We start from the raw sequence: 14,239 nt of genomic DNA, 5'->3' as shown, positions 1-14,239 counted from the left end.
ATCAAAAGCAAAATCAAGCAAACAAGTAGGGCTATATTAAACTAAAAGTTTTCCATACAATAATAAAAAAAAAATGAAAAGGCAATCTATGGAATGTGAGAACATATTTGCAAACTACCTTCCTGATAATGGATTAATAATAAAACTATATAAAGAACTTATGCAACTCAAGAGCATAAAACTAAATAACCCAAATTTAAAAATTGGCAAATAACCTGAATAAATCTTTTTCCAAAGAAGGCATACAACTGACCAAGAGGTATATGAAAAGGTATTCAACAGCACTAATCATCAGCGAAATGCAAATCAAAACCACAATTGGTTATGACCTCACCCTTTTTAGAATGGCTGTTGTCAAAAAGATGAAAGATAACAAATGTTGGCAAGGATGTAGAGAAAAGAGGACCTTTATGTATTGTTGGTTGAAATGTAAATTGGTATAGCCATTATGGAAAACTGCAAGGAGCTTCCCCCCAAAAAATTAAAATAGAACTACCATAGGATACAGTCATCCCACTTCTGGGAATATATCCAACAGAAAGAAAATCATTATCTCAAAGACGTATCTGCATCCCCATGTTCCCTGTAGCATTATTCACAATAGACAAGATATGAATTCAATCTAAGAGTCAACTGACAGATGAATGAGCAAAGAAAATATGGTATATATACACCATGGAATACTATTTAGCCTTAAAAGAGGAAATCTTGCATTTTTAACAACATGGATGAACCCGGAGAACCTTAAGCTAAGTGAAATCAGCCAGTCACAGAAAGGTAAATACTGCATAATCTCACTTTTATGTAGAATTTTAAAAAGTCAAACACAGAAACAGTGAGTAGAAGGGTTGTTAGTGAGGGTGGGAGTGGGGTAGGTGAAATAAGATGTTCATCAAAGAGTAAACACTTTCATTTATAACATGAATAAATTCTGGAGACCTAATATACAACATGGTGACTATAGTTAATAATCATGTATTATATACCTGAAATTTTTTAAGAAAGTAGACCTTAGGTACTCTCACCACATGCATGAAATAAGGTAGTTATGTGAGGTGATGAATATGTTAATTAGCTTGATTATGTTAGTCATTTCATGATGTATATTAAAACGTCATTAAGTTTGTACACCTTAAATATATACAATTTTTACCTGTCAATTATACCTCAATAAAGCAGTAGGGCAACCCCCAAGCTACAGCACTAGGAGAAATTGGGTCACAAGAGAGAGAAACAAGAAGTAAGGAATGTTAAACTAGGAGTGAATATTAATCCTATGAAATCAACCTAGTTTCTTAACTCCTGTATGATGATGATATATATCCATAGATTCTTGGAAACTGCCACTTTAAGTGAAATAACATGCAACAAAAGCATTTTTTTTTTCTCACCAATGTTATAACAAAATGACTCTGCACAAAACAATGTCTCCCAAGGACCTAATATATGCTGTTCTACTTAAAGTTGCAGTTTCTAAGAACCTACTGAGGACATCAAGTAAAAAGGTATTGTACATTCACAACTCCATAAACCAGGGACCGCACCTGCAAGGAACTTCAGAGGTCTGTAGTATAAATAAGTTAAGCAACTGGGTGTGACACCGTAGTGACTGGTGAGACTGTGCCAAACTGAAGAACAGATGTCTCATATAAAGTATGAAGTTTACAAAATGTAAGGCTGCCCCTGAACTCTACCCTGTAAGAATATCAAACCACTCTACCATATTTTTGCTCCTTCATAAGAATCAGAAAATGTAGATTTTTTTAAAATGTGAAATTCTCAGATTTTTAAATAGTAGAAGCACACATATTAATAGTAAAAGAAACATAATGTGTGAGGCAAATAGACTACATCTGTGACCTGGATTCAGTTTATAACTTCTGTCATAACCTCACTTAATACTGTCTAAGGCAGGTCACTAAAATTATTTCACTTAACTCTTATGAGAAATATATTATCCCAGTGATTAGATCATCTGTAATTAAGCTCAGTTCTGCTGCATTATCCACTGTTGTTTCCAGTTTCCTTCTCATAGTGCTTGTGAATCTTCTCATGAGTTCAAACATATATTTCAGTCAAAGTCATTCCTCATGACAGGTAAATTGCCACGTGTAACCACTTATCACACTAAACATGGTATCATGAAAAAATTACCAATTAACAATCAGGTTGGTCACAGGGAAGAATACTGCCATTCTGGATTTTAGTTCTAAATTTAGCTGGGTATAATTTGGTAAATCCTGCTTTCTTTCTGAGCCTTAGTGCCCCAACCAGTAAATGAAGTAACTGGTCTAATTAAATTATTAGGTGCTTTTTAACATTCAGCCTAGATATATCTTGGTAATTAGGGATGATGGAATAAATCTCAATTGACATCATGTTAAAATCAAAATGAATTTTTAAAAATCTCACTCTTCACTAAATAATGATTGATCCAAAAATAACAATTCATTTTGAGGATGACTGACTTAGGGTTTCAAAAGGTATACAGATATGTCTCAACTTTGATAAATACTGACACATTTGGATACCGTCATGCCCCATTTTATATGTGGAATTTAGACTTTAATAAGAACCAATATTTACACAGGCTTTTGTAAGGCACTGATGTATGTGTGTGTAGGCGGGGGATAGGGCTGTCTTTTTTTTAAGTTCTGGGGTACATGTACAGGATGTACAAGTTTGTTACATAGGTAAATGTGTGCCATGGTGGTTGGCTGTACCTATCAACCCATCACCTAGGTTTAAAGCCAACCATGCATTAACTATTTTTCCTGATGCTCTCCCTCCAACTCCCCACCAACAGGCCCGGGTTTGTGTTGTTCCCCTCCCTGTGTCCGTGTGTTCTCATTGTTCAGCTCCCACTTTTAAGTGGGAACATGCGGTGTTTGATTTTCTGTTCCTGTGTTAGTTTGCTGAGTATAATTGCTTCCAGCTCCATCTATGGCCCTGCAAAGGACATGATCTCATTCCTTTTCATGGCTGCATAGTATTTCATGGTGTATATGTACCACATTTTCTTTTTTGTATCTTTTTTACTATTATACTTTAAGTTCTAGGGTACATGTGCACAATGTGCAGGTTTGTTACATAGGTATACATGTGCCATGTTGCTGCACCCATCAACTCATCATTTACATTAGGTATTTCTCCTAATGCTATCCCACCCCCAGCCCCCCACCCCCTGACAGGCCCCGGTGTGTGATGTTCCCTGCTCTGTGTCCAAGTGTTCTCACTGTTCAATTCCCACCTATGAGTGAGAACATGCGATATTTGGTTTTCTGTCCTTGTGATAATTTGCTGAGAATGATGGTTTCCAGCTTCGTCTATGTCCCTGCAAAGGACATGAACTCATCCATTTTTATGGCTACATAGTCTTCCATGGTGTATATGTGCCACATTTTCTTAATCCAGTCTATCATTGATGGACATTTGGGTTGATTCCAAGTCTTTGCTATTGTGAATAGTGCTGCAATAAACATACGTGAGGTACCACATTTTCTTTATCCAGTCTATCACTGATGGGCATTTGGGTTCATTCCATGTGTTTGCTATTGCAAATAGTGCTGCAATGAACATACACATGTATGTATCTTTATAATAGAATCATCTATATTCCTTTGGGTATATACCCAGTAATGGGATTGCTGGGACAAATGGTATTTTTATTTCCAGGTCTTTGAGGAATCACCACACTGTCTTTCACAATGGTTAAACTAATTTATATTCCCACCAACAATGTAAAAGCATTCCTATTTCTCCACAGCCTCACTAGCATCTGTGGTTTCTTGACTTTTAGTAATAGCCATTTTGACTGACATGAGGTGGTATCTCATTGTGGATTTGATTTGTATTTATCTAATGATCAGTGATACTGAGCTTTTTTAAAACTTTTGTTGGCGATGTGTATGCCTTCTTTTGAGAACTGTCTGTTCATGTCCTTTGCCCACTTTATAATGCGGTTGTTTTTTTCTTGTAAATTTGTTTAAGTTCCTTGTCGACTCTGAATATTAGACCTTTCTCAGATGGATAGATTGAAAAAATTTTCTCCCATTCAGTAGGTTGTCTGTTTGCTGTGATGATAGTTTCTTTTGCTGTGCAGAAGCTCTTTAGTTTAACTAGATCCATTGGTCAAGTTTTGCTTTTGTTGCAGTTACTGTTGGCATTTTCATTATGAAATCTTTGCCCATGCCTATGTCCTGAATGGTACTGCCTAGATTTTCTTCCAGAGTTTTTGTGATTTGGGGTTTTACATTTAAGTCTTTAATCCACCTTGAGTTGATTCATGTATATGGTGTAAGGAAGGGGTCCAGTTTCAATTTTCTGCATATGGCTAGCCAGTTCTCCCAGCACCATTTCTTAAATAGGGAATACTTTCCCCATTGCTTGTCTTTGTCAGGTTTGTTGAAGATCAGATGGTTGTAGATGTGTGGTCTTAATTCTTTTTTTTTTTTTCTTTTTTTTTTGAGAGAGTCTTACTCTGTTGCCCAGACTGGAGTGCACTGGCACAATCTTCGCTCACTGCAAGCTCCACCACCCGGGTTCGTGCCATTCTCCTGCCTCAGCCTCCCAAGTAAGTGGGACTACTGGCACATGCCACCAAGCCTGGCTAATTTTTGTATTTGTAGTAGAGGTGGGGTTTCACCATGTTGGCCAGGATGGTCTTGAACTCCTGACCTCAAGTGATCCATGCACCTCGGCCTCCCAAAGTGCTAGGATTACAGGCAAGAGCCACCTCGTCCAGCCCATTATTACCCACCTTCTGAAGCCTGCTTAGTCAGTTCATTCATCTCAGCCTCAGCCCAGTCCTATACCCTTACTGGAAAGGTGCTGCAATCATTCAGAGGAGATGAGGCACTCTGGCTTTTTGAGTTTTCAGCTTTTTACATTGATTCTTCCTCATCTTTGTGAGCTTATCTACCTTTGGTCTTTGAGGTTGCTGACCTTTGGATAAGGTTTTGTGGGTATTTTTTTGTTGATGTTGTTGTTGCTGCTTTCTGTTTGCTTTTAACAGTCAGGCCCCTCTTCTGTACAGCTGCTGCAGTTTGCTGGGGTCCACTCCAGACCCTATTCTCCTGGGTCTCTCCTGCACCTGGAGGTGTCACCAGTGGAGTCCACAGAACAGCAAAGATGGCTGCCTGCTCCTTCCTCTGGGAACTCTGTCCCAGAGGGGTAGTGACCTGATGCTGGCTGAAATGCTCCGGCATAAAATATCTGGCAACCCCTATTGCGGGGTTGGTGAAGAGGGGGCCTCACCTAGTCAGGAGGCATGGGATCAGCCACTCGCTTAATGAAGCACTCTGGCTGCCCCTTGGCAGAGTGGGTGTTCTGTGCTCAGGGGAATTCCCTTGTCTGGACTGCCTGGCCTCCTCAGAGCCAGTAGACTAACTCTACTGAGCCTGGAGACCATAGCCGCTTCTCCCCCTGGGGGTCCATCCCAGGTCAATTAGAGTTCTGTCTGTAAATCTTTGGCTGCAGTTGCTGAAATTCCCGCAGAGAGGCCCTGCCTGGTGAGGAGGGATGGATCCAGGTCCCACCTACAGAAACAGTCTGGCCACAACCTGCTACAGCTGCTGCATTGCACTGTGGGGAATTCTTTCCCATCCAAACCACCTAGTCTCCAGGGCACCAGCAGGGGAAAACGACTGGGGCACAGTGATGGCAGCCACCCCTCCCCTCTGGAACTTGGTCATCTCTGGCAGCCTCCGGCATGCTACTGCTGGCCACAACTCGTGCAGCTGCTGAGAGTCTGCACAGCTGTGCTCTTGGGTCCCAAGATCCTGGTGGCGTGGGCTCACAAGGGTATCTCCTGATCCATGGGTTACACAGATATGTGGGAAAAGCTTGGTTTCCCGGGCTGGGCAGCACAATCGCTCACCGCTCCTTTGGCTGAGGGTGGGAACTCCCGATTGCCCGTGCGGCTCCCGGGTGGGCCGTCACTCCACCCTGCTTATCCTCACTCTCTGTGGGTCACACCAACAGCTAGTCAGTCCCAGTGAGAGAGCCTGGATACCTCAGCTGAAGATGCAGGATTCACACGCCGTCTTCATTCTTCTCGGTGAGAGCGGCCAACCGCAACTACTTCTAATCAACCATCTTGGCCCCTCCACGTGTGTTTTAATCTTTAAATATTTTATTTTGCTTTTGTTATGTTATAAAATGAGTGAAAATGTCATTACTGAATCAGAGTGCATAAACATTTTTAAGGTACTTGAAATATATCATCAAGCTTCTTTTTTTTTCAGAAAGACTGTGCCAAGAATGCTAGACCCAGCAAAAATGTTTAAGAAGAATGAGAGAAAAGTAAAATTTTAGAAGAAGGTAACTCAGCAAAGGAAAATTTTTAAACTAAAAGCTACTGAATATAAAATGGGTTTTCTTTGAGAGTAGTAAGTCTGTCATTAAGAAGATATTCAAGCAGAGGTTGCAAGACCATTTGGTTCCGAGGAAATCCAAGCATCAGGTGAAATTTGGACTGTATGATGATGTGAAAGTCATCATCATTATCATCATTGTCAGAAGGGGATGAAGGTAGCGGCTACCATTTCTGGACACTTACTTTACATCAAGTTCTGTATTAACAGTTAACAAACATTATCTTGCTTATTTACAACCAAGTGTTAATATCTCAGCTGTGCAGGTAAGAAAACAAGCATTTGCAAGGTTAACAATTGTTCGAAGATTACTCACTGAGCAAATGGCAGCATTAGTTGCCACCCAAGTCCAACAAGACAGCACATGCTCAAATCCATGTTGTTACACCGCCTCTTGGTATAAGCAACTTCTAAAATCCTTATTTATATATGACTTTATAATTTTATGTGCTGGTTTTCATACATGAGAATATCTTAAGATAGGCATAGCCAAGATTTTTTACTGGATAAAATATTTTAAAAAACATATATTTACATAATAATTTTTTACATAACAATATTTACATAATAATTTTCCCCTTTATTCTCCTAATGTAAATTAATTTTTCTGATCCATTCAAATTTTCTTTCCACCCTCTCCTCTCCTGAACTTCTAAATTCAATACAGCAATGGGCTAGGAGCCCTATACCCACTCTCAAATGTAGTTTGAGGTGAACATGAAGATAAATTCATGATACGACTTTCCTATTGCTGTAGGTGTGGAACAATAATAGGTGCTTAATAAATGCTATTTTCCTTTCCTTTGCTAGTTCACATTAAGTTATGCAAAAGCATCATCTAATCCTATTGCCATAAGATGCGAGGTAAAAAGCCTCTTTGAGGAAGTAGTGATATACAAGTTTGTCTAAGAATGAATGAATACTAAGGAGACCTTTACTCACAAAGTAGTAATAAAGGTTTCCTTTGTACCCATTCATTCCTTCTGTCTACTAGTAGTTCCTGCCAAAAACTTGCAGTTATACTTAGCAATCAAAAATATATCCAAACACATTGAAATAGCATTCAAATACAGAGTTATATAGCATTAAATCCCTTAACTTTACAAACTTCTGTGCTAATGCATTCAAGTGGTATTTCTAAGACATGCTGTCTTTGGAAGTCATGATTGAATACTTAATTTAGCATGTGTCCTTCTCAATCTATTTTCTGGACAGCATGATACTTTACCACTTAGAAGCTGTACATCCATGTGGCTGAAAGCTAGAATGTCCTAGGGCTTTCATTCAACTCCCAGATGGAAATCTTTATAAAGATGAACATTTCTCATTAATTTATCTTCCTAAGTGATTGCTATCACACTAATCAATTTGTAGTGACTTTACTAGGGTTGCAACCTTCAGTAATGAAATCAGATACAATGCTGAACACTGTGTGAATTGCTTAACTAATCTCAGCTCCTCTCAGATCAGCGAAACATAAAACCACAATAAAGTCAAGTGTTGCTTCATTAGTTGTCCTCACTTTGAGTAGTTGACTAATCTTGTTCAACTGGACACTGATCTCTTTTCAATAGGAAAAGCAGAAGGTGATACCCCATAAAATGGAGGCAGCTGTGATATACATAGAAATGACACTGCAGATAATTATGCGGACGAGAGTCTCCCGGGGTAGTCTACAGACAATAGTCAGATACATCAGAAAACAATCAGTAAGCTGAAGATAACAAAGGAGTGAATGGAAAGGTGATAAAAACTACATGTGAGGTTCATGAGCATCATGTGAGGTTAGGACTCAGTAAACATGGCAGATCCAATTGGTTGCCTGACAACCACTCTTTCCTCCCACCTTCCTTAATACCAGAACCTCAGTTTCTTTCAGCTTGCAATAACCTTTGTGCTTAAGGAGAAACAAGCCCTGTGGACTAAATTATCATATTAGAAATCTTTTTCTTTCACCTTTTCATGCCAACATACTTGATTTCAGTTTTTGTGGACATATCAAAGAAATACTAATTCTTCCTTCAATGCCATGCCTAATATGTTATTCTGTATTCTGTTCTCTATGCTTTGATGTTATCCAGAAGGGAAATACTGAATGTTTATGAAGCAGACCACTTCTAATATCTCTCCCCAGAAAATCAAGACATAGCCCCATTGCAGGCAAAAAAATAAAAATAAAAATAAAAATAAAAAATCATATTCTTAAGTTAGACATTAAATAGATGGTTTTAAAAAAGGTCTTTATAAACTGACAACTTATTATTAACATTATTTAGATACTCTTACTATATGATTCCATTTATATAAAGTTCCAGGAAATGAACATGGGTGGGGAAGTAGGAGGGATGCAACAGGTTGGGGGGATTACAATGGAGCAAGAAGAAATTCTCAGGGGTGATGGATACATTCGTTATCTTGGTTGTGGTGGTTTCATGTGAATAGACATATTTTAGAATTTATCAGATTGTAACTTATCAGAAGTGTACTTCAGGAAAGCTGTTAAAATTTTAAATGTAAGGTATACAAAATAAACAATACAGGCATGCATTACTTGATGAGGATACATTATGAGAAACATGTCATTAGGTGATTTTGCCATTGTGTGAACATCATAGAGTGTCCTTACACAAACCTAGATGGTGTACTCTACTACACACCTAGGCTGTATGGCATAGCCTATTCCTCCTAGGCTACAAACCTGTATGGTATGTTCCTGCACCGAATATTGTAGGCAATTGGAACACAGATGGAAGTATCTATCTAAACATAGAAAAAGTACAGTAAAAATACAAATCGTGTTATGGTGTTATAATCTTATGAGACCATCATTGCATCAGTACAGAATAGTATTCAAGGTATGGTTTTGTTAAAAAATACATATGCATGGAAAATGTTTGATAAAACAGTCAACTGTTCTTTTTTTTTTTGAGACAGAGTCTCATTCTGTCGCCCAGGCTAGAGTGCAGTGGAGCGATCTCAGCTCACTGCAACCTCTCCCTCCTGGGTTCAAGTGATTCTCCTGCCTCAGTCTCTGGAGTAGCTGGAATTACAGCTGCCCACCTCCGTACCTGGCTGATTTTTGTATTTTTAGTAGAGATGGGTTTCACCATCTTGGCCAGGTTGGTCTCGAACTCCTGACCTCTTGATTCACCCACCTCGGCTTTCCAAAGTGTTGGGATTACAGGTGTGAGCCACCGCGCCCAGCCAAAACAGTAAATTGTTGAGAGTGCTTGCCTCTGCAGAATAGATTTCAGAGACACTTTCATTTTCAGTGATTCACTGGTTCAGTTTCTCAAACATCTACTGAGCATATACTGTGTGCTAGGTACAGCAAGAGGTCTGAGGAATACAGTGGGGACAATCCAGACAATCTCCTGCTCTTCCAAACATATAAACATGATGAGAATGTGAACGAATGACAGTTATAAGGAATTAAAAACCAATGTGCTATTTATATACGGCTACTGTGCTAAATGGACTGACTGGGTGAAGGAAATCTTTCTAAACAGGTGACATCTGAGCTGACACAAAGATGACCAGAGGAGCCCTCAATGAAAACGTCTAATAATGCATTTTATAGGCCTTAGTGAGGACTTTAGATTTTATTCCAGATGCAACAGGAAATCAATGGGAAATCCTTTGCGAAGAGGTGGAGCGATTTGACATTTTGAAGACTACTTTGGCTACAATTTGTATAATGAGGCTAAAAGGGTAAGGCAGCAGACAGTGAAGAGACTGTTGCAGTAGTGCAAGTGAGAATGGATGGTGGCTTGACCTAAGGTGTGGTGTGTGATGCAGAAGGGCGAGTGAATTTGGGCACAGGTTTCAGGTAGAGATCACATGACTTATGGATTTTATTATGTATGCATAACTGTGTGTCTTTTTTCCTTCAGTTAGAAGATTTTTCTTTTGTTATTAGAAACATATAAGGCTATAAAACTTCACTATTTTTGAAAAAAGTTATTAAAAACAATGGAAAATAGTGAATTTGAGGGCTTTTTATTTTCTTTAAACAGTGATTTGAAAGCATTGCATATAGCTCATATATTTCAGTATTAAAGTAAGTAATTAAATGTAAAAGTAAGTAATTACTACTTTTTAAACTTACAAGCAGGTGTATCTCTCAGTTGAGATCAGTTGTCTGTCAATTTCCAGAAAGGATGGCTAACGCATTTGCTAGACATGCAATTCCTGCATACAGACCCAACAGATGCACCCAGTACCCTGTTTTCAAGTCTTCTAAAACACATTTCCTAATATCTTGACATGACTAATTCTTTACCAAGGAAACTTATTTCAGAATGTTTTACTTAACACATATCAGCTGTTCTTCTTATGTTCTTAAAATCTACCTTTTACCACTTCCAGTCTAATAAGAGCATTTATATATTTATGGAATTATTCCTAATATAGACTAGAAGGGTTGGTGAATGACAGCCTGTGGCCTATTTTTGTATGACTCCCAAACTAAGAATGCTGTTTAAGTTTTGAGAGTGGTAAAAAAGAAAAAAAAAAAAAGTTTAAAATAAAACTAAAATATTTACTTTCTGGCCCTTTACAGAAAACGTACGCCAACATCCATAGAGGGAAATGACCAAACTAAACTAGTGAGTTAAACAAGTTTAATACAGGTAAGACTGTTTGTCTAAAGTTCAACTAGAAACAGGTCTATGACAACTAACCAAATTGCCAGGTTGGGAAAACAAGATATAAATTAAGAGCAATGCATAGAACAGGTATTTCTTAAATGCTTAAAACTGTCTCTATTCTGTCCAAGGCAGAATTATCATCTGACTCTCCACGTTACAGGGTCACCTCATTACTCCTTCCAGGGTATAGGTTTCTCAGTGACAGTAAATATGTTCACAATACTCTGTGTACTTTAAGTATCCAAGACAATGTACTATAGGTTCCAGTTACATTTTATAAATAATCATTGGATGGCTAAATTCATTTGCTATTTTGGATGGTTTTAACATCCTGACTCCCTCTCTTTTACTAAGCACACAAGAAAGCAAATCTATTTGAAATTTAGAGTGGCACTAGTTTAATACAATTGAAGACTTTGGATAACATTCAGATAAAATTAGCCACTGCACCAAGTTGCTGAATTTCCATAATTATGCTAATCAATGCACACAATGCAAGTAATGCTTTGGGGGAACTTTCACGTTATGCTCGCAGGTGAAGGGGGATCAATCCGAGGCAGAGCAAATGCATTAATAATCCTTTTCAAGCAGCAAATTCTATCACCCCACTAAAAAACAAAAATAAAAACTAAACAAATGAAACCAACCAACCAAAGAACAAAACCACTAAAAGAACTCCACACAATTTGGAATAACAGTGGTTAATAAAGGCAAGGTATATATGTAGGAATCACTGCTACAGCAACAAGAAAGAAAAGAAGGAATGAAAGAAAAGGCTTCTGTAGGAAATAATGGTTAACAGAGAAGGCTTGAAATCTCTGGCCTGCTACAAATATGAAGCTTTTGACATGAAACTTCTCCAAGCCTCAGTTATTTAATCTACAAAATAGAGGCAGCAATAGTCCCCACCTCAGTGGACAAATCTGCGAACTAAATTAGATAATGAGACTGCATGCAAAACAGTAATATGCCTAGAACAGGGTACACACTCTGTTGTGATTATTTAAATATCATTTCAGAATGTAGCTGTTGATATTGAATAATAATAATAATAATAATTATTATTATTATTATTATTGAGATGGAGCCTTGCTCTGTTGCCCAGGCTGGAGTGCAGTGGCGTGATCTCGGCTCACAGCAGCCTGCACCTCCTGGGTTCAAGCAATTCTCCTTCCTCAGCCTCCCCAGTAGCTGAGACTACAGATGCTCACCACTATACTTGGCAAATTTTTGTATTTTTAGTAAAGACGACGTTTCACTGTGTTGTCCAGGCTGGTCTCAAATTCCTACCTCAGGTGATCTGCCCACTTTGGCCTCCCAAAGTGCTGGAATTACAGGTGTGAGCCACTGCACTCAGCCTGATATTGAATTGATCCTAACCAACACCGGCTACATAGTGTAAAGTCTTAATGAAAAACAAAATTCTAATTCTTAATTCTGTGTTTCTAAAAATGGCTTTGAAGCACTTGATGAATAAAATAAACAGCAATATTATCATGCATTTGTATACTATTTATGGCTTTTCCACATTTGCTGTCTTGCCTTATTTGCGACACAATTTATAAAGTTGGGTAGCATGGGGTTGTTACCTTCTATTCAGCAGGAATGGAAAGAGGCTCAGAGAGGTCATCTCACTTGCTTACATTACCACTGCTGTGATGATACTCAAAGATTCAGAAGTGAAAGCGAATTCATCTTACTACCAGCATTACTCCCCATCCCAGTCCTCTGTACCCAGCTGATAGCAAGATCAATTCCTCTAGATTCAGATTCTAGAACAACAATAACGCCTTCTTCTCTCAGCAGAAACTTACTGGTCGGGACTGGATTTCTTTGGCATAGAGAGGTTGTAAGAATTCGGAGTCTCCTTCTAGCTTTAGACCTTTTTCTGTGATTCTCAGGTTTCCCATTCCATCCTGAAATAGAACACAGAGATAACAAGGAAGATATGATTAGCCAAAATTTCAAAACACCTCGGGCTGTCAAAAATGGAAAGTTATTGCCTATTTTTTTTTTTTGAAGCCATGGAATGAGGACGAGTATTCAAAGAACATGTAAAATTTTAGAAGGTATTGTTCAATGCAGTTATGCATATTATCTTTTTCACTCTTTCTGAGAAAATTCTATTCCAAGCAATTTGAATGCCCTCTAGTCATCCACATATACAGATTGGGGCAGGGGGCAATTTTGCTAGGCAGCACAGAAAGAATGGAGGGAGAAGGTAAGTAGGAGGAGAGAAAAGGATAATACTCCAGGAAAAGTAAAAGATCCTATTTCCAAAACTCTACAGATATTTCAAGCTGGCAGCCTGTTGGTGAAATCCAGACTTTGGACATGTGTGTTTGAGTCACAAACATTTAAAGAGTCAAGTTAGTTGCTAATATTTTTAAAAAATATTTTGTTATGGAAATAATGAATGCAAAAGTAGAAAGAACAGATAGCAAACACATATGTACCTATCACTCATCTTCAACAATTATCAATTTATGGCTATTATTATCTATTATGGCCACCTACGCTCCCCTTCTTTGTTTAAATATAACCATAATCCCATTACCACACACATACTTGAAAAGTAACAATCATTCCTTAATATCAAACACCCAATGTCAATGTTCAAATTTCACTAATACTTTTTTCTCTATAATTTGCTTTTTTGAATTAAGTTCCCTACAGCAATTGTTTGCTACATAAAATACTAGATCAGTTCCTAAAATTTCCAGTCATTTTCTCTCTCATTAATCCACACATATACAAATATATACACATATACTTTATTTGATAAATGTCATTTTAAAAATAGAATTACCCAGAGTTCAGATTTTGCTGAACATTCCCATACTTTCATATAATGTGTTCCTCTATTCGTTATGTTTCCTATAAATTGGTGGTTACATCAAGAAGCTTAATCAGACTCTGGTGCAATTTTCTAGAAAGAATATATCCTAGGAAATGGGGTATATTAGTTTTCTATTGTTACAGTAACAAATAATACAACTTGGTGGCTTAAAACAACACAGATTTATTATCTTACAGTTCTGTGTGTTAGCAGTCTGACCAGGACACAATGGGCTAAAATCAAGGGGTCAGAAGGGCTATGTCCGTTTCCGGAGGCTCTAAAGGGAGAATCAATTTCCTTGCTCTTTCTGGCTCCTGGGCTCATGGCCTCACTTCTATCTCCAAAGTCAGCAGTGGCTGATTTGAGTTTTTCTCACA

The 14,239-nt window shown here is 38.1% G+C and overlaps 1 protein-coding gene across 3 annotated transcripts in view; it reads right to left on the bottom strand.

Moving 5' to 3' along the window:
- SGCD (sarcoglycan delta) overlaps positions 1–14,239 on the bottom strand; it is a 1,194,387-nt gene that overhangs the window by 193,798 nt on the left and 986,350 nt on the right. For all 3 annotated transcript variants that reach the window (XM_025388744.1, XM_025388746.1, XM_025388743.1), the window contains one exon: positions 12,838–12,939. In XM_025388744.1, coding sequence (XP_025244529.1) covers positions 12,838–12,939 — 102 coding nt within the window. The remainder of the gene's footprint in view (positions 1–12,837; positions 12,940–14,239) is intronic.

The sequence above is a fragment of the Theropithecus gelada genome, chromosome 6 (genome assembly GCF_003255815.1).
Source record: "Theropithecus gelada isolate Dixy chromosome 6, Tgel_1.0, whole genome shotgun sequence".
Lineage (NCBI taxonomy): Eukaryota > Metazoa > Chordata > Mammalia > Primates > Cercopithecidae > Theropithecus > Theropithecus gelada.
The sequence above is the reverse complement of the archived record's forward strand: the minus strand, read 5'-3'. Positions and strand labels throughout refer to the sequence as shown.